The sequence below is a fragment of the Juglans microcarpa x Juglans regia genome, chromosome 7D (genome assembly GCF_004785595.1).
Source record: "Juglans microcarpa x Juglans regia isolate MS1-56 chromosome 7D, Jm3101_v1.0, whole genome shotgun sequence".
In the NCBI taxonomy this organism is placed as follows: domain Eukaryota; kingdom Viridiplantae; phylum Streptophyta; class Magnoliopsida; order Fagales; family Juglandaceae; genus Juglans; species Juglans microcarpa x Juglans regia.
Genome location: NC_054606.1, coordinates 280,069 through 298,532, shown reverse-complemented (window position 1 = coordinate 298,532; position 18,464 = coordinate 280,069). Strand labels below are relative to the sequence as shown.

The 18,464-nt window shown below is 36.5% G+C and overlaps 3 protein-coding genes and 1 pseudogene across 5 annotated transcripts; 2 read left to right on the top strand and 2 right to left on the bottom strand.

Annotated features, from left to right (window-relative positions):
• The first annotated feature begins 4,551 nt into the window (after positions 1 to 4,551).
• LOC121238360 (transcription factor bHLH130-like) lies at positions 4,552 to 7,403 on the top strand. Of its 3 annotated transcripts, none has more exons than XM_041135206.1 (8): positions 4,552 to 4,761; positions 4,845 to 4,879; positions 4,975 to 5,479; positions 6,123 to 6,391; positions 6,487 to 6,657; positions 6,804 to 6,869; positions 6,960 to 7,028; positions 7,154 to 7,403. In XM_041135206.1, exons 1-8 carry the CDS (start codon positions 4,752 to 4,754, stop codon positions 7,223 to 7,225), a joined length of 1,197 nt encoding a protein of 398 aa, XP_040991140.1. In that variant the 5' UTR covers positions 4,552 to 4,751; the 3' UTR covers positions 7,226 to 7,403. The 3 variants fall into 3 exon arrangements, with proteins under 3 accessions (XP_040991140.1, XP_040991139.1, XP_040991141.1); XM_041135205.1 differs by having other exon boundaries at positions 4,553 to 4,761; positions 4,845 to 4,915; XM_041135207.1 differs by lacking the exon at positions 4,845 to 4,879 and having other exon boundaries at positions 4,553 to 4,761.
• A 1,441-nt stretch (positions 7,404 to 8,844) lies between these two features.
• LOC121238365 (ras-related protein RABA4c) lies at positions 8,845 to 11,313 on the top strand. Its single transcript, XM_041135212.1, has 2 exons — positions 8,845 to 9,600; positions 10,586 to 11,313. The coding sequence occupies exons 1-2, from the start codon at positions 9,377 to 9,379 to the stop codon at positions 11,031 to 11,033; spliced, it is 672 nt and encodes a 223-aa protein (XP_040991146.1). The 5' UTR covers positions 8,845 to 9,376; the 3' UTR covers positions 11,034 to 11,313.
• A 1,410-nt stretch (positions 11,314 to 12,723) lies between these two features.
• LOC121238364 lies at positions 12,724 to 14,025 on the bottom strand (annotated as a pseudogene).
• A 709-nt stretch (positions 14,026 to 14,734) lies between these two features.
• LOC121238358 (cytochrome P450 705A22-like) lies at positions 14,735 to 16,613 on the bottom strand. Its single transcript, XM_041135202.1, has 2 exons — positions 15,648 to 16,613; positions 14,735 to 15,533 (listed from the first exon to the last, which is right to left on the bottom strand). Exons 1-2 carry the CDS (start codon positions 16,569 to 16,571, stop codon positions 14,886 to 14,888), a joined length of 1,572 nt encoding a protein of 523 aa, XP_040991136.1. The 5' UTR covers positions 16,572 to 16,613; the 3' UTR covers positions 14,735 to 14,885.
• Between the last annotated feature and the right edge of the window lie 1,851 nt (positions 16,614 to 18,464).

Sequence of the window (18,464 nt, the reverse complement as noted above, 5' to 3'; positions counted from 1 at the left end):
CTCATGTGATTGAACTGAATTATTTTTAAAGATCCGATCGATCGATCCCGATAATCAATTTTTTATATACTTGCAATCTAATTACAACTGCACCAATATATATAATTACATATATATATAATAATATATAGCTATAAGTTAATTTTATAAAATGGCTGAAAGTAATGAATCCACGATGAACGTACGTACCAACTATTTGTGCTTGCTTATTGTAATAAGTAGTTACTTTCACGGAAGGCATAATAAAATAAACGATCAATATTAATTGTCCTCCCTGCGAGCTAGCTGATCTATATATATATATATATATATATATATATATATAGAAAAAGAAATAATAGCTGAAGCTGACTTGGAATAGTGGGAAAGGACAGTGTCTCTTCAAGATGCTTCGAGTATCAATCAAATATGCTTGAACACAACGAATTGCATGCGAAGTCAAAGCATCGATCTGATCATTGGCCCATAATATATGCCAAATGTATAATATGCGATGGAACATTAATCTCCCTTTCATAAAGGGTATTATATTAAAATGAACCAATATTGATTATAAATTATGATTTGTTGTAATCCAAGCAATATATAGATCATATATAGATCGACTAGGTGATCAGAATGTAGTATAAATATATACAATAAGCATCTCGATTGTGTGTGTGTGTGTGTATATATGTTTGGTACTAATTAGTTTGATTAATTATATATAATGCAAGCTGGTTAAATCAATTTAAGGTTTTAAGCCCATTTATTTTATTTATTCGACTGTGATACAAGTAATTATTAATAGAACTTCATCACACACACACACGTATATGAAAATAATTCTGCAAATTAAGCTTGCATGGGAAAGTCCTCGCTAGGTATTAATACACACATGACACGCACGCATCTAATTATATATCCAGAGGGTAGACTTTTGTATTATGTCAAAGGTAAGCGAATTTTATTTTATATCATATATATTATGCCATATCTATACATGATACATACATATAATATCGTTGACTTCACATGCATGCAACATTATTAATGTTAGGTATAACTTCCAAATATATATGTTTTATACAAGTCTTTTGTAAAAAATAGATCCCATTAATAAAAAATAATTTATTTTTATTTTTTTTTAAGATGGGATCTTTTTTTTATAAAGACCTGTACGGAATTTATCTATTTAAAACTTATACAAATCATTTTTTTTTTATTAAAAAGCATCGATCAAGAGAAAAGCGTGGCATGTGTTATATCTACATTTTTTTTTTTTTGATTTGGGAGAGGGGGATTTTGAACGCATCTCTATTTTGAAGGTTGTGAGTTAAATCTACATTTTTAAGCTAGCTAGCTGTTCAAAAACAAATTAATAAAATTGCTTTCATTAATTCTGTCAACCATGCATCTATATTATATGTGTAATTATTTACATTAGTCTGTAGCCGCAGCACACCCCGTGTGCTGAGTAAAAAAAAAAAAAAAATATCCTGTGAGGTGTGCGGCGCGGTTGATGCATAGCCACACTCATATTATGTATATTTATTAGGATATGATCCATCATGTGAACGTAAATGAGAGTAATTTGAGGATTAATTACTTTATAGTTAGTGACAAGTTAGCGGTCAAGGTTTTGATTAATTGAGTGGTTATGAAGAGTTAACAATATCAAAACTAATGTGCAAATAATACCACAAGCAGGCCGTATCTTAATTATATAGATGGGCGTTGAAAACTTATGCTGAGTCTTTTGTTTTTATAAAATTTCTCAACTTATTTTATTTAATTATTATAATTTTTTTAATTCTCATATAAAATAAGATAAACAATTCAATTTTTTTAAATTTTAAAATAAAAAAAAATATTATTAAAAAAATATTTTAATAATATTTTATTTAATTTTTAACTTTTATTTTAATTCATTTCATTTAATTTATGAAAAGAAATGAAACGATAATCACAGTACTACTCTTATATGAGATATATATATATATATATATATAATATTGTCTTGCGTTCGGCCTTTCTTTTTCTTTATTATTAATTAAAACATTGATGTAGGTGGTAATAAAACTCACAGTTTTTCAAACAGCTAGCTGCTAGCTAGCTACCTGTTTCTGCAATTCCATTGACTTTATAATAATATATAATTGATTAGAATCATATAGTCAAATATCTAGCTGTATCGAATATATATCCTTTAATCATCTAAAAGTCTAGTTATATATATATATATATATATATATAAGGAAATTATCCTCATTTCTCCAAGTCTAACATGGGTACTACTGTAGCTCTCATGGCTAAGCTAACTGTATTTACTTTTTAAATAAAAAATAAAAGAAAGAAGAAGACGACAGTTTCCAATTATAATAATAATTAGGAATAATATACCTAATCTCCTTGAAGTATCAAGGCATTACATTATTCCGGATCAACCAATAATATTTTAATCAAGTTAACCCTTGATCATCAGTAGTCTAACGTCGTCGCATTAATTTTTAATGTTCCTTAATTTATTATATATAGATCTAACCTCAGGCATATATAGCTAATTCAATATATCTAACAATGCAACGCATGCTTTCATTTTAACCAATTATATATTGGGAAAACCTTCCCACCGGTCGGTCCGATCTCTTTCAAATAATAGCCCTCCAATAGGTGTTTGTCACGTAGGGGTCTCATTTTTCAACCCATATGCCTGCATAACAGCTGATAAACGTTGAAAAAAAAAAATTTCTCGAGCCCTTTCTTTGATCTGCACCCCCCCTTTCCCTTCTCCTCAAAGCCCCCTTACCCTCTCCCTCTCCGTTTGACACTCACCCTCTCCCAGTGAAAAAATCTTCGGCAAACTCCCTAATCCCAAGCTGTGACCATCCCCCTCTCTCTAAAAAAAATGCTCACAATCTAGAAAAATTGAGGGTGTAAGAAGAAGAATGGTAAAAATTATCCAAGACAATGAAAGGAACAGAGTGAGCAAGCGGGACTAGAGTGAGCGTGCAACCGAAGACAAGGACAACTGGTGGTGGTAGAGAAACCATTGGTGTTAGCAGCATCGGAATCTTATCTGAAATTTATGAGGTTTGATTCCCGAATTTTGGGGATAGAAGATTTCTAGATTGGAGGTTCATGTCTTAGAAGTTAGAAGTTAGGACTCTGCAAACAGAGAGAGAGAGAGAGATTAGCTCAGGAGTTTGGAAACAATGCGCGAACTCCAATACCCTTCCAACAGCCAACACTTTCTTTGTATGAACTGGATGTGGGTCAAACATTATCCATGTGTACAATGGATGCAACTACAATAATGTTGAGTTGCCAAGAAAAATAAAAAAATTGCAATAATATTATGATTCCTTAATTCTCTTTTATTGTAAATGAATCTTGCGGCAGCAAATCCGGTGTCGAATTTCAAAGGAGACTGCGACGTTTCTCTTCTCGAAAGAAATACGCTTCAGATGATTTTATCATATAAGACCAGCTTTATTCCATCTTGTATAGAATTTCATATGTGGCTGATTTTGATAGGGGGCTGTTAAACGCCCAGGAACAGTCGGACCGTTCCGAAGATGAACTCTTATATATTAAAGCCAAAATTTCCGAAATTCTTAATTGGGTTTTTGATCTTCACAATTATTGCATGCTGTGCTTTAATTGGCTCATTTTGTTCACGTTGTTCGATCGTATAGTAATTCGTTTAATTATGCATGAAAAAGATACCTAATTAATTAATTAATGAATAGAAAAACCCCATCATGAAATTTTATATATATAGATATATATACATATTATATATAGCCACAAAACACACACATATTATATATATATATATATATGTATATTAATATTCCAATGAATGCATTAATCTTGTGTTAGGCTAATTAATTACTGTATATATACTAGCTAGCTAGTACTAGTCGCTTCGCCCGTAAGCAAATTAAGCATCTACCTTATTCCTTATCATGAACACACCCACGCATGCTTTTAAGCTTGGATAACCTACATACGTACGTACGTACGTACGTTACTTGATTCTATCTACTAATTATTAATACATGATCAACTGCATGCATACACACGCCACTTTCTTTTCTTTTTTTCTTTTTAAAGTAGCTAGCGCCTAGTCACGCACTTACAGAAATAATTTTACACACATTTTCACAATTTGATAACGAACAATATCCTCAAAACCCAACATTCCACTATTTTGATTACGTTTAAGAATTAGAAATATCTGGATTTTAAACTACTACTGTAATAATCTGACAGTATAATTTCATTTTGTCACTCTATTATTAATTTGTTGCCCTCTATATTCAATTATTTATTAAGTTATATATATATATATATATATATATTACAATGATAAAATTTGAACTTTTTTTAATTACTTTGTAAAAAATTACATTAAAGGATTTTAATCGCGGTCAACTCAAATAATGACATGTCAAATATGGACCACATTCTTAATTAATTATTCATTATGCACTGGTGCATTCCCGTAATAAAGTCAAAAAACAAAGGGTACATGTAAAGCAAAGCTAGTACATATTGCCATGCCCCGAGAGACAACATTGTTGGTTTCTGTTACTCCCTTCTTTCAGATCGAGCAATTCCTCTCTCCGTTCTCTCTCCAACCAATTTGCAAGTGATTCATATACGACCCGGAAATTAAGCTTGAGCTACTTGACTTGGCGACATCATCAATTTTGGAGCTCAAATGGTTCTCAACTCTGCGTCAAAATTGGAGTACTGTTGTGTAAATGCAAGCAGGTCTTTATAATTTGTATCTTCATTTTTATCTTTTGGTGGCTGAGTTTAAGGTTTTTATTGATTTTCCCTTCTCTTTTTGGCAGCTTTTGGGTTTGGATTAGCAACTTTTGAAGTCCAAGCAAGCACAGTTTTAGATTTTGTCATAGCAATTCAGGTTTATATTTTTGTACTACGTCTGAAACTTATGGAAATATAATTATTGATTGTCCTCAGGAATCTGCAAGAGAGGCAAGTATGAGTCTTTTGTACAGTCCAACTTTCAAATATTCAGATGGGGAGCTGAGAAGGAACCACCCCATGGATTCGATTGTTTACCAACAACAACTTCATGAGCAGCAACATCACCAGGATAATTCTGTCCTAACGCGCTATCGCTCTGCTCCGAGCGCATTGCTCAACAGCCTTGTTGATGGCAGCAATGGCGGTGATGGTGTTGGATGCGAGAATTATCGGTATATTCGACCATCGAGTCCCGAGGTGGAGACCATGTTAGCAAGGTTCATGTCTTCGTGCAATGGCTCGGCCCATTCCGCCTCTCAGATGGTTTACCAAGCTGATCAACAAGTTCAAGCTTTTCAAAATCATAATTCATTGGCTGCGGGGACTGATTTGGATGGCTCCTTTACCGCTGTGAACTCTGTTGGATTAGATAATTCGACGAAATCGAAACTGGGTGCAGGAAATCGATCCCTTCTTGTTAGGCAAAGTAGCCCTCCAGGTGGTCTTTTCTCCGACCTAGCCATAGAAAATAATGGTATTCATGCTTGTTTATTTGCTCTCACTCGAATTTATGCCCTTTCTTTATCTGTTTAATGCTGTCTGTGTTTGTGATGCTGAGAAATAAAGCACTGGGTCTTTTATGAATACATTCCTTTCTTTCCCTTAAATAGGATTCACCATAACTAGGCCGAATAAGCTCATGTAGGCTTGTGAGTAAAATCTTTTACTACACTTCCTATAAGAAATCCTCAGCAACCAAAGATGTTGGGTTTTCTCTTTCAATTCCTTGGGAAGACTGAAGCAATTGAACTCAGCTAGGAGCAATAAGAGATCTCTACAACTTTTAGCGGAAATTAGAGGATTGAGTTTTAGACTTCTCTTTCCTTCCTCTTTCACTGGGTTCTGGTGGGTGAACGAATTTCCATCTAATGAACATTAAAAGGGGGGAAATGTTTAGGGGAAGATTCGGAGGACTGCTAGCAACTAGCTGTAGGGTCAATTTTGTTTAGGAATTATCAATTAAGTCTTCAATTTGATGCCAACTTTGTTTCTTTGAATTTCTTTTCTAATCTTCAGAATTTGAGCATTTCTATTTCATACCCTTCAAGATAGAATGCTGAATATCTTTTAATGCCTAACAGGTTTCAGTGTGATGAGGAATGATCATTTAAGCTTCTCAAACGGGCAATCTTCATGCTCAACACGTTTGCCTCAGGTTGCTGAAATTGGGAATGAAATAATAAAGAGTCAAGAGGATCAAATCTTGGCAAATAATGATGGTGACAGCAATCAACACTACATTCGCAACTTCACAACCGATACTTGGAATGGATCCACATTCAATAGCCTAAGCAGAGCCAGAGACGATGAGGTTAATGTGTTTTCATCTTCCAATGCATCAGATATTCAGGTAGTACTGGCTGCTCGATTTAAATTTTTTCGGCTCTCCTTTTGGCAATCCGCACTTTGCTTATCCTATCATGTAATTGATCTTTTATTCAACAGAACCCAGGATCCGGAAACAGACCCCATGGTTTGACTCATCATTTGAGTTTGCCCAGGACTTCCACTGAGATGGCCACTATAGAGAAGTTCTTGCAATTTCAAGGTTCTGTGCCTTGTAAAATTCGAGCCAAAAGAGGCTGCGCCACTCACCCTCGAAGCATTGCAGAGAGGGTAAATCTCGTCTTTTAATTTACAGATGCTCTTCGATATTGGTTTCGGGGTTCATGTGCATATCTACCATTTTAATGAGGATTCACTTCACTTTATTAGCTTGGGATATATATGATATCATGACATTTTGAGATCTGTTACATCAGGTGAGAAGAACACGTATTAGTGAAAGGATGAGGAAACTACAAGAGCTTTTCCCAAATATGGACAAGGTAGTTTCTACTACATATGTTTTTAACTTATGAATGTCAAATCTGTTTGCTATGAACTCAATTTCTTCTTTTTTGTTATTCCATTCGCAGCAAACCAACACAGCAGATATGTTAGAATTGGCGGTGGAGTACATTAAAGACCTACAGAAACAGGTCCAGGTAATGTGAAAGACAACATCCTTACATCAAACCCACATGAATCTTTTGACAGAACAACACCTCACATGTATCTTAAAACCAACTCTTTTATCTTCCGTTACAAATGTCTTTTTGTTTTTCTGCAGACGCTCACGGATACCAAGGCGAAGTGCATGTGTTCTAGAAAAGAGAAGCAGTATTCGAATCATTCTGCCTGATTTGTTTTAACTTTCTGTACAGATAGGGTTAGGAAGATGGCCTGCAAGTAACACAAAACATGTGACACAGTGACTCTCTTTCCCAGTTTATGCAGTATAATAAAATGATATTAGATTGTTGGTTTTGTAAAATCACATTTAAATCATAGGAAAAGAAGAGAAAAATCCATTCCTTTTCTTTTCCAGAAGTGAGACGCCCTTGAAGAAGATAGATAGTAGAGCAAACGTTTCAGATCATTATACTTGTAATGCCATTTACGGTTTTCAATTGAGAAATACAACCAAATTAAGAGGCGATCTTACCCTTCCGTAATCGATCATAAGCGAATTTGGAGAAGGGGGGAAAAACAAAATAAAGAGACATTCTCAAGTCAAATGGAGTCTCAAGGCTCAACTCATTGTCCTCTAAATTCATATCAAACAACTATAATATTCCCAAAATAGATAGAAAATAGATTATATATACATGACCACGAAATAAACCAAAACAGGGCCTGGCCTCCTCGCCAAAGGAAAAGCTACCTAGCATTATAATGTGGACATCATGTGTTCATTTGGTTTATGGAATTTCAAATATCAAATTAAAAAATTTAATTTTTCATTTTAAATTTGTCATTCTCAATTAAAGTGTTAATGTAACGCATTTAAATTGAATTAATTATGTGCCGGTTAGTTAAATGGAAAGACATTTCTACTGATTGAGTAACAAATAAATCTGTAACGAAAAACAAAATTGATCACAATGACAAAATAAAAGCATTGACATAATCTTCAACTTCTAAAAAATAGAATTATGGAGTTCGAAATCCCATTTTCCAAATAAAAATAAATAAATAAAAGCCAGCCAGGCAACATAGATTCGAGCAAGTAATACTGTTTATAGTGTTTATAGAAACTGATCTACTCCAAACTTTCAAAACAAAGAACAGTTTAGGAGAAATATTTTTTTGGAGAGAGAACTTTTCAAAAGGAAAAAGAAAGATAAAAACTTTTGGTAATGACTAATCAGCACAGAGAGCCTAATTTTATTTGTAAAACTCCAATCATCTTTTAAGCTAAGTAGTAGGTTAGAAAGAAATAAGCTTCGTATGATTGGCATAGATTTTAATGAGACACGGCATAGATAATAGGCCCTATCTCTGAAAATCCGGCTGGAGCATCAAGATTTTGGAAGGAACGATGATGGCATTTGAAAGGAGTAATATTAAGGTTGCCTTTGGATATTAAAGTGAATTAAGTTGAGATAATAAAATATTAATTTATAATATTATTATTATTTTAAAAATTAAAAAAATTAAATTATTTATTATATTTTATATTAAAATTTAAAAAAATTTTAATGATAAGTTGAGATGAATTGAGAGGTATTTAATAACCAAACGTATCTTAAATTATTATTTTAATTTTTATTATTTTTTTCTTATTTTATATATAATATTAGATATTAAAAAATTATTTATTATATTTTATTTATAAATTTATCATGATGACGACAAAATAATAAAAAAATAGACGATATATAGATTTTTTTTATTTGAAAGAGTCATTAAGCAAAATCAGCTGTGGAAAAAGTGTTGGACAGCAGCAAATAAATCTTATTTTTTATTTTTAATTATTTATGATAATACCAACGGCTCGGAAAACCCATCAGCTCCTGGTGCCGACTAAATAGGAATGGAATAGACAGCATCTTTGACCTCTTCCAAACAAGGGAGACGCAGCATATGCAATTTGTCCTCCCCTGTTACCGATCTGGGAATCATCTTCAGCTGGGGTTCTGGATCTGAAACAGGCTCCCAAGACAGATGTTTGTAGACAATTGTTTGCTCTGACATGTCTTTCTTCGCTTCTTTCGTTCCTTCCCCTTCCGTTCCATTTTCTTTCTCTCTCTAAACTTTCTATGTCTACTGTAAATCTCGGAGTCGTTCGATGCAATCGCTCCCATATCTATGGTTTGCGAGCTCCTACTTCAACCTTTTTGACCTTCTGTTAGGCTCATCATCGACGTCTTTCACGTTTTCCCTCTTTGTACTGCTCTCCTCCTGACAAATCAAAATCCTCCACCGATCGATCTGGAGAGAAGCTCATCAAACGCTTATTCGATTGGATTCGGTCTTTGAATTTTAGAACTGAGACTGAGAGGTGTCCAATATGTTGGGGCAGGGCAATTATAACCAGAAGATCGACTACGTGTTGAAGGTGGTCATGATCGGAGACTCGGCCGTCGGGAAGTCGCAGCTCTTGGCGCGTTTCACCAGGAACGAGTTCAGTCTGGAGTCTAAGGCCACGATCGGGGTCGAGTTCCAGACCAAGACGCTCCTCATCGACCACAAGACCGTCAAGGCTCAGATTTGGGACACTGCTGGTCAGGAAAGGTATTTCCTTTTTCCAGCCAACATTGTGTGATTTGAAATAGTGTAACCGGGTCTAAAGGATTTGGCCGAGTGGTTTATCTTTTGTAATTGCCTCAAAATCGCAGGCTTTGCTTTTAGTCGAGGGTGGTGTTCAGTAAGTGGTTTCTGAAGTACTGGGTAGGCGTAGGTCTGGCTTTAGGAACCGGAAAAGTAATGCAAGAATGACCTTAATGATATGCTCGAACATGGCGTTTCACTGGTTTGAAATTTGGCTATTTATGATTTCTGGTTTAGGTGAGATGTTGTTAATAGGAACCTAAGGACTATTGGGTTGGGCTAAGTAGTTGGTCTAAAAAGATTATAGAAGAGTTGGTGGCAATGTAGTTTCCATGGTCGTTGTAGATCCTCTTGTTCATATTTTACTAGAAAGTTGTCAGGAGGAAAATTAGAGTGATCTGAAAATCGGTTTGCAGTGGATTGGTATGACGCTGTCAGTAAATCAGTGCGTTAAAGTTGGCAGGTTCAAGTTCTTTTTTGTGGTATTAGAACTCTGAATGGTGTCAATATGTATATCAGTGAGAGACTATTGTCTGATACTGCTCAATGAGATCATAGAGTCATCAGTTAGAGAAGATCAGCAATGGAACTAGTGATAACTTGTAAGCTAGTGTAGATTGAAGTTGAGATAGTAGAAAAAAAAGGGAAGGGAAGAGTGGGCGGATGACTTAACTCTGGGGGAGCACAGATTTCTTCAATGAGATGGAGGCTAGAAATACCCGGGTTAATGGGTGGCAAGGTTTTTGACAGTTTAAAATAGAAAACAAGGTTTACCTCGCTAATCCAAAATTATTGAACGTGGCACTGTTTCAGTTAGAGAGAGAGAGAGAGAGAGAGAGAGAGAGAGAGAGAGTTCATATATGATTTATTGCTTATACATATGTCCATTTGGTTCACATTACAAGATATGTTTGTCATGCTCAGCTCATGTTTATGGTGGTAATAACAGATATAGGGCGGTGACCAGTGCATACTACAGAGGTGCAGTGGGGGCGATGCTAGTTTATGACATAACCAAGCGTCAATCGTTTGATCACGTTACCAGGTGGTTGGAGGAGTTGCGGGGCCATGCTGACAAAAATATTGTTATCATGCTCATAGGCAATAAGACTGACTTGGGTTCACTTCGAGCTGTACCTACTGAGGATGCCAAGGAGTTTGCTCAAAGGGAGAGCCTCTTCTTCATGGAGACGTCGGCCCTGGAGGCGACCAATGTTGAATCTGCTTTCCTCACAATCCTAACAGAAATTTATCGAATCATCAGCAAGAAGTCCCTCATTGCCAATGATGAATCAGAATCTGGAGGAGCTTCATCACTACTCACCGGAACAAAGATTGTTGTCCCTGGGCAGGATCCAGAACCTCAACGGAGATTCAACTGCTGCGGTTCTTTATAGGATCATACTCCTCTGACATGCGACGTGGTTTAGGTAATGCACCCCCCAAACTGCTCATACCTTGTTTGGTATAATTTTTACTGTCAGCTAATGTCAAACATGATCACAATCTTCATCTCCCGGGAATGCAGTCGGACACCAACTTTTTTGTATACCAGGTAATGAACATTTTGATCTTGTAAGAAGCCAATGGTGGTTGATTTGCAAATGGATTTGGGATCAGTCCAAACTTGCAACACTTCTATAAATTTCACACGACAGCACTTGTTTGTAGCTAAAATTTCTTACATTTTCGCTATGGTGATATCTATAAAATGTGGAAGAAACATTCATAAACAAGGTGGCCTGATTGCAAAGCTCTGAATATTGGTTTCACTGAAAATAGAAAACCTAGTCTTTTGATGGGAAAAAAAACAGTCAGGTCTGCCTTGGCAGAATATACGATTTCTTCTGGAATGAAGTTTGATTTTGGTATTTGCTATTGTCACAATTTATTGCGAGTACCTTTTTTTTTTTTTTTTTTTTTTTTTTTTTACCTCAAGCACCTTTGCACCATGCTCGGTGTTTCCAGTAGCAGCTTGGGTGTGTTAGGGACATAGGCGATTTAACAAGCATAACCATCGTGAAACACCAAGGTGGAGATTGACGTAGGGTCTCATACTTGGTGGAGAGGTGTTGCAACGAGTCGGGAAAGAATGGCCCAAAGAGATGGAGGCGACTTTTAAATGGGTCTACCACTGACGGCTGGTTCGGGTCTAGTCGCTTGTTGATGCCTAATTTCATAAGAAACCCCAAAGCAGCTCTAGTTCAAGTTCAAGTTCAAGTTACCTTGGTCATCTATAGGGGTAGCCTTCGCCAACCAAGGTGACTTATATTCTTAGGGTGCCTCACAACAAAGTACTGGCAACTGCCAACCACCCATGAGTGGTCTAGATGTATCTGTCCACAGTGTGGTTCTAGTGAGTCATACTTGGATGACTCAAGTATTAAGAAGAGATACTTGGAGAAACTAATTTACAAATTTATTAAAACTCAAGAATGAAAATTTGAGTAAAGTAAAAAATAAAAAAATGAGGAAGCTTTTTTCAAAACGATGAAAACCCAAATTAGACTCATTCAGCAATTCACCTTAAAGGTATCTGCAGCATGGGATTCAAACTTATAGAGGCATAGAATTAATAGAAATAAATACGTACTCTTCTGAAACAGTTTATTTATTATTTATTATTTATTATTGTGCAAGTTTAAATATTAATATTAGCTAGGGCTCTTAATCACTGAGCACATATATAAATAATATCTTAAATTAGTTTAAATTTAAAATATTAAATTTGCACCCAATGTCAAGGCCGTATGATCATCGTATTTGTATGACTCAAATTGCTTTGAATCATTATAAGACGTAAATAAAAAAATGAATCGAGCCCTGTTTACAACATGAATTCGTATATATACTCTAGGCGGCCTTAAGACATGCTAGCTATTTTGTAAAATTAAATACCATATCACACTAGGGCTGAGATATATATGAGCGTTTAATTTGCCCTACTTCATGCACCCGTTTGTACACAGTACTGATCATCATTATAAAGGCACACGACATATATACATATGCGATTTTGTATACACAGTACTCATCATGATGTGCAAGTCAATGTGATCAACAACAAATATTCCTGAATTATTATTATTTTCTTACACAAAAAAGTACTGTTATATATGGCAATAATTTACATGGTAATTTCATGTATACCTTTTGAGTAATTTATTTGAAACAGATACGATTAATGATGTAACCACGTACGTACAAGTTTACCACCGATATATATATATATATATATATATATAACATATACAATATAATTTAATTAATTTAACAAAACCTGATCAAATAGTTAGCTGATCCTTCGCAAGTGAAAGTGCTGGTGGGATCATCGTAGGCATAACTATAAGCAGTGGGACAAGCAGCTTTGAACACCTGAGAATAACGGGTAGGCTTGCAGGTTTGAGGGCCGCCGTAGGATCCAGTGCAACAATATTGGGGTGCATTAAACGCTAAGCAAGCACTTTTGCATGCCACAACATGACCATTCCTCTTTACTTGCAAGCCATCAGGGCAATGTCTGTTCAAGTCCGACACACAACTCACCTCCTTACAATTAGGGCCTGAACCCCCCTTTGGTACTATCGAAATCCTCATGTTATAGCCATCGACGAGGCTAACATCGTAGAAATCCACTGGACTGTCCAGGGTAAACTCTGCTAGTGTTGCAGGCGGTGCACCCCCAGCCCCGCGCATTTTAGCTGCCCACCGCAGTCTCCGGTGAGGCACCTTCCCTTACCAGATTTATCGAAGGAACACCGACGACGACCCCAGAAACGGCCCGACCACCCTTTTGGTGCATTTATTTCTATAGTTTCACCTGGCCTGAGCTGAAGCCCCCCATTCATTAGTTGAGGTTTGCCTGCCCCGGGTAGGATCCCTGGCCATATCGTGTTCCTGCAACTGTTTTGCAATGTAAAAACTGTGGCCTCTGCTCCTGAAAAATCCGAATCCCAGAAAGAAATTAGTTGTATATATATATATATAGCATCATATATAAAACCATAGAATAGTAATATATATATATATATATATATATATATATGCGGGGTATAACGTTCGTACGTACCTGACAAAGATATGAGCAAGAGAAGGTGGAGTATGTTGAATGCCATTAGAGATCGATCGATCAGGGCAGCCGGTTGGAAGTATGATAGCTTAGCCTTAATTCTGGTTATGGTTGGGGCGGGTGTTGGGTTTGTGTTGCGATATGCAGGCCGGGATCTAATTATTATAAATTGAAAGAATCAATTAATGAAGACATGATTAGTTACCGACTTAATTTCTGCTTCAAGGTCAATGTTATAACCGCACGTACAGCCAGGAAGGAAGTCTTGAAGGCGGAATACCAGGATCAACCAAAGTTTCGGACTTGTTCTGTTGAAAATGCCACACGGAAAGTATAATATGCATGGTAAAAAGACGTTCCTCCAAGAAAAGAATAAAATTGGCAGCAATCTTCTAGGAGGAGGCCAGATCGAGTTCGTTAATTAATGTTGCTTATGAGTGAGGTAATTTAATGCCATTTGGCTTTCTGATCGAAGATCTTCTGGACGCTTATTATTATTATTATTTTGCGTCAAAGTTTGTTGATAAAGCTGCCATATACTTTTTTTATGATTAAATTAATTACGAGGATATATACTTCTCAATAGATCGAATACCTAATATATTCGCAAATATACTTGTAATTGTGAATATGTAAGGAGCGTGTAATTATTTTAAAAAAAAATAAATATAAGATTTATATAAAAAAAAATAATTTTTTATTAATGGAACACCTTATTCTTTTTTAAAATGACTGCATAGTACTTACATACTCCACACGACTCATGTATGTAGCATTACTATATATGCATGCCCTTAATTTGGTTAATTTGCTGCCATTTATTTTTGGGTAGGGGGCTTAGTTACAGATCGAACGAACCTGGTTTGATTAAGAAGCTAGGGTAGGGTCGGATGTTTTTTTGGGTTGGAACCTGGAACTGACTGCTAGATCTGAATTTTTCGGCGTCCGGCCACCGTTTGTCAAAGTGCTAAAACTAAATAATACCCGGCCCGGCCACACAAAGTTATATAAATTTCTCCGATCAGCATATACTCATGAATTCCCATCTTTCAAGGATAATATTATACCCATACTGGAAAGCTAGCTAGCTAGCTTATGAAATAGTTTCTATGCATGCATATTTTGAGCAATTATAATTTATATTGCATGCATGCCAATACTAAAGTATGAAAATATTCATTTACGGCGCCGAAGAAGCGAAGGGATTGAAGCGAACCACAGGGAGGCATACAAGTGAGTGCGCCTTGGACAAACCAAAGCCGGAATCAACTTCCATGTCAACCTTATCCTCATCTCCACCACTCCCAATCTTCCAGTCAAAGCATTGAACCAAGGCGCCGATTGTGGAATTCATTGTGCTGTATGCCAAAGCTGAGCCAGGGCAACCTCTCCTTCCGGCCCCAAAGGGAACAAAATCAACCAAACTTTGACCTCTTGGTTCATTTTCATTTTGTACTTCAGAAGAGACCAAGAACCTCTCTGGTCGGAATTCACTTGGATCGTCCCACACTTCTGGATCTTGCATTACGCTATAGAGATTTATCGCCACCATAGTCTTTTGGGGTATGTCATAGCCTTTTATCTTACAGTTTTCGCGGCACTCTCTTGTTGTCACAGCAACTGATGGGTATAGTCGTAGTGTTTCTTTAACAACTGCTTGCAAGTAGGGGAGATTAGAGACATCTGATTCCTCAACCAGTCTAGCAGTGCCAACGACTGATTCAATTTCCTTTCTAAGCTTCCTGAACATATGAGGATGGTTGATGAGCTCGGACATCGTCCACTGCATGACATCTGCCGAGGTACTGGTGCCGCCAACGAAGAGATCCTAATTAAGTAAAAAAAGTTTAATATATAACAAGAGGCCGATTCTATTTATTGTTAAAAAATTAGTTAAAAAATATTTATATTTTCAATTTTAATGAACGGCTTGATCACTTACACGTAAGAAAGCCTTGATATGTGTTCTGGTCATCTTGAACTCGGCTTTGTCATCTTTGTACACCTTCAATAGTATGTCCATCAAATCCTCATTTTCTTTCTTCCCGCTAATTTCTTCATGCTCCTTCCATATCCTTTCCAGAATCTCATCATACCTCTTGTCCATGTCTGCAGCCTGCTTCCCATACAGCCAAAAACCCAACTTCTTGAAAGGCCCCAACACATCCCCAAAACAAACCTTCGAAGCCAACTGCAACGACTTCTTCACCAACTCCCTTATCTGCTCTGCCTCATTATTTTCCCCTGAAACTCTAGTGCTCATCGCCAGCCTGCACGTGGAATTGTTCGTTAACTTCATGAGCTCAGCACCCAAATCAACCACCTCTCTTCTATCAGCACTCTCCAACACGCTTTGCAAAAGCCGCGCAATTTCTTCCTGTCGAATGGAGCGTGACTGTTCGATCTGCCGGGCTCCCAGCAGTTGCGTCATGGAGAGCTTCCTCATGAACCTCCAGTACTCGCCATAGGGGGCGCTGAAGAATCCAACACCTCCGACATCTTTCGGCAACTCATCTGCGAAAGCAATAGTGGGGCGGTCTGAAAAGGCAAGGTCGTTGGCTTTGAACACTTCGGTAGCCACGGAGGCCGGTGAAACCACTAGGAGGTTTCGAGATGGGCCAAGGCGGAGGTAGAGGAGAGGTCCATATTGAAGGGAGAGTTTGTGCAAGGATTTGTAGAGGGTGAGACCAAGGAGGTGGAGGTGGCCGATGAGTGGGAGGGCGGGTGGGCTTGGAGGGAGGTGTAGATCACCGATGGCTGGTTCCTGATTGTTGGGTTTTCTGAACAGGGATCGAAGGAGGAGGGTAGAGAAGATCCAAACGAAGAAGCAGAAAAGATAGTATTGGGTGTCAGTCAGGGAAGCCATGGCTGCTTGCTTGTGGGTGGTGGTGGCCTTTGGACTTATCTTTTTAAAGAAGTAAACTAGTGTTGCAATTATTATTATGATAAGGCGATAGCTACGTTGGATTTAGGAATTAGTTGAGATAATTTTAAATGTATTAAATAAAATATTATTTTTAATATTCTTATTATTTTAAAATTTAAAAAAATTAAATTATTTATTATATTTTATGTAAAAATTTAAGAAAATTATAATAATGAAATAAGATAAGTTGAGATAAATTTCGAATACAAACAGGGGCTCATAGTCAACAGATGGTTCATTCTGAGAGCGACAGGCCAGCTACTTATTTTATCTGCCTTTTATTTCCTAATCTGTACGCTTTCCCATTTAAAGAAAGAGTAAGCTTGACCCTTAAACGAAGATCTCTCTCTCTCTCTCGATAATAAAAACCCCCACCACCACTCTCTGGCCAGAGGGGGGTTGGAGCTTCGGCTCCACCCACCACCCACCCTCCCCTATTAGCCCTTCGCAGAACCAACTCTATGGTTATTTTCTTTATTTTTCTTTAATTTTCTGTCTATAGTATTGAAATATGTTGATCTGCTGTATTCGGGCCTCCTTCGACCGACACGCGCCCCACCACCAGATTCTCCAACTACCGATCTACCAAAAGGCAGAAGAAAATAGTTCAAAAGTCCGACGCGTACGTCTCACGTGCCATCACACTTTGGAGAGCCTGATGCCACCACACATAGCTCTCTCCGAACTAGCGACTTTAGATCTTTTAGACCTATACTTTCATTTCTAGTGTGGTGCGTGAGCTGCATGCCCCACCACAGCCAGTGATGGACTTTCGCCGGTGATTCAACACAGTTTTCAATTGCTACTATCTTATGTTCTCGTTTTTTTCTATTTAAGGATTAAGTTAAAGTGATTGTGAAAGTCTCATTCAACCAGTCTAGACTAACAAAATACAACACACAATTTTCCGTTGCGGCTTCCCTTATGGAAAATGGGTGGGAGCCGAAACTTTTGCTCCAGATTATGTTTTTCTTATTTCTCTTGCGTTGTATTTGTTGGCTTTGGGAAGATTGTAGGAGGCTCCACCCATCAAACTTTGTATCTTATAATCCTTTAGTTCATCGATGATATGCCTACCTACTTTAAAAAAAAAAAAAGAAAAAAAAAAGAGTAATGTGGATAAACTTATGATCACGCAATCTTTTTTTTTTTTTTGAAAAAAATGAATAAAATTTTTTATGTGAATATATATTCACTATTTTTTTTTCTTTTTAAAGAACAATACTTGCGCACTCTTGCAAATATCCAATTTTGTACGACTTCGTTACTTCCCGCTATGCCTCATCTTGTGGCATGGTTTTTTTTTCTTTTTTTTTTTTAAATAGATATCAATATATTAAAATAAATTTTTTATTGGATTATGTAAAATCAATGTAAAAAATATATATAAGTTAATTTTTTTATATATTTAATATGCCCTATTCATCTATGTAAACATTTTATTATTATTTTTTCCTAATCTTGCTTTATATTTCTCACATTTACAATTTTATTTTTCAAACATGAAAAATTTATAATATTATTAGAATATTTCAGTATTAACAAAAGAAAAATAGTCATGTTAAAAACTTTTCAAAACATGATAAAAGTATAAAAAGTTTAAAAACAAAAAATAAATACGATAAGAGAAAACATTCCTGCAGGTGACACCGGCAACCCTCATTTATTGGAGGCCAATCAAAACTTGTCACGTGTGCGGTACACGAAAGAACTAAGGAGGCGCATTAGACCGAAACCCCTCTCTCCCTCTGAAGCCAAAAGACTCTCGATCCCCCTCTCTCTGCTCCAATCCCACTTTCTTTGTTGATCCCGAAAGTAAAAAACCCTCATTAT

Bases quoted from the DNA above. Each gene is read 5' to 3' on its own strand.
- LOC121238360 (XM_041135205.1), top strand. The intron at 5,480-6,122 runs GTGGTCTTTTCT...AATGCCTAACAG, and splicing joins TAGGCAAAGTAGCCCTCCAG to GTTTCAGTGTGATGAGGAAT. The intron at 7,029-7,153 runs GTAATGTGAAAG...GTTTTTCTGCAG, and splicing joins ACCTACAGAAACAGGTCCAG to ACGCTCACGGATACCAAGGC.
- LOC121238365 (XM_041135212.1), top strand. From the start codon at position 9,377: ATGTTGGGGCAGGGCAATTATAACCAGAAGATCGACTACGTGTTGAAG. The intron at 9,601-10,585 runs GTATTTCCTTTT...TGGTAATAACAG, and splicing joins GACACTGCTGGTCAGGAAAG to ATATAGGGCGGTGACCAGTG.
- LOC121238358 (XM_041135202.1), bottom strand. From the start codon at position 16,571: ATGGCTTCCCTGACTGACACCCAATACTATCTTTTCTGCTTCTTCGTT. The intron at 15,534-15,647 runs GTAAGTGATCAA...TTACTTAATTAG, and splicing joins ATATCAAGGCTTTCTTACGT to GATCTCTTCGTTGGCGGCAC.